This window comes from Hipposideros armiger, unplaced genomic scaffold (assembly GCF_001890085.2).
Source record: "Hipposideros armiger isolate ML-2016 unplaced genomic scaffold, ASM189008v1 scaffold_502, whole genome shotgun sequence".
Taxonomy (NCBI): Eukaryota; Metazoa; Chordata; class Mammalia; order Chiroptera; family Hipposideridae; genus Hipposideros; species Hipposideros armiger.
Genome location: NW_017731852.1, coordinates 128,181 through 129,287, shown reverse-complemented (window position 1 = coordinate 129,287; position 1,107 = coordinate 128,181). Strand labels below are relative to the sequence as shown.

General features: G+C 35.3%; 1 protein-coding gene across 4 annotated transcripts in view; it reads right to left on the bottom strand.

The window, feature by feature from the left end:
• Window positions 1-1,107, bottom strand: part of LOC109396047 (adhesion G protein-coupled receptor E4-like) — an 88,453-nt gene that overhangs the window by 8,579 nt on the left and 78,767 nt on the right. Inside the window, exon 17 of one of the 4 annotated variants that reach the window (XM_019667587.1) lies at window positions 68-300. The exons of the other annotated variants lie outside the window; for them this stretch is intronic. Within the exon in view, the coding sequence (XP_019523132.1) occupies window positions 286-300 (15 nt within the window). The 3' untranslated portion in view covers window positions 68-285. Of the gene's footprint in view, window positions 1-67; window positions 301-1,107 lie in introns of those variants that run through there. 4 annotated transcript variants of the gene reach the window in all.

Below are 1,107 nucleotides of genomic sequence, written 5' to 3'. Positions count from 1 at the left end.
ACACACACACACATATATACACACACACATATACATACATTTACACATAAGGTTAATAAATTTTCTTGTCATTCTTACCCCTGGGTATTTCATAGAATGTGTTGCTATAGTGAAGGAAAATTGTTTTCTCTACCACATTTTCAAACTGGTTATTTTTGTTGTATAAGAAAAGATGATTTCTTGTATCAATCTTGACCTAATTTGTTGGTTCCTGTAGGTTGATTCTCTTGTTCTTTTAAGGTAAGTGATCTTATAATGGCAGCTTTGTGTCTTCTTTTCCACTTTTTATCCCTCATATTTCTTTTTATGTTTTCCACACAGAGATGGATGAAGGGTTCCAGGGTAAGTGAGCATAAAGATCAAGAAACAGAACTCAGTTCTTGGACCAATCACACTGCCAGGTTGGAAGTTTAAAACAAGACAGGGTGTATCAAGGCTGTAGTTATCTTTCCAATCTGCTGTTTCTGACCAAAATGAATTTGCGACTTTTTTTTTTTGAGTGGGGGGAGGGGAAATCAGAGGAAGGAAAGTCTTTTTTTCTGCTTTTTTATAACATGTAATGTCTTCACTTTAGGTGTTATTTAGAAGCTGCTTTTCAGTCAAATCCTATGAAGATGAAGTTATATGAGCACTGAGCTGATCTCTTCTAGATTGGGGTCCATAGCCTTTTTATCTGCATTCACCTCTCTCTGCCTCCACAGAGGCCCAGATAGCACCTGTATCATTATATACTCTCTCCCTGTGCCCTTCTTCTCCCTCAGAGACCTCCTCAAACCCTTTTATTCATATAAGGCTATTTCTATTTTCTTTTATTTAGATTATTTCTTTTTACATATGAAATGTTGTACATCATTAATGTATACAACTTGATGAGTTTGTAGATAAGTACATACCCATGAAATTGTCACCACATATGCCATAAGCCTATCCATCATCTCCAAAATTTCCTCCCATTTATTATTATTATTAACGTGTTGAATTTATTGTTTTATTACTTATTTTTTGTGATATGAATACTTAGCCTAAGATCCACCCTCTCAGCAAACATTTACCGTATTTGCCGGCGTATAAGACGATTTTTTGGCCCTGAAAAATATGCCTCCAAGT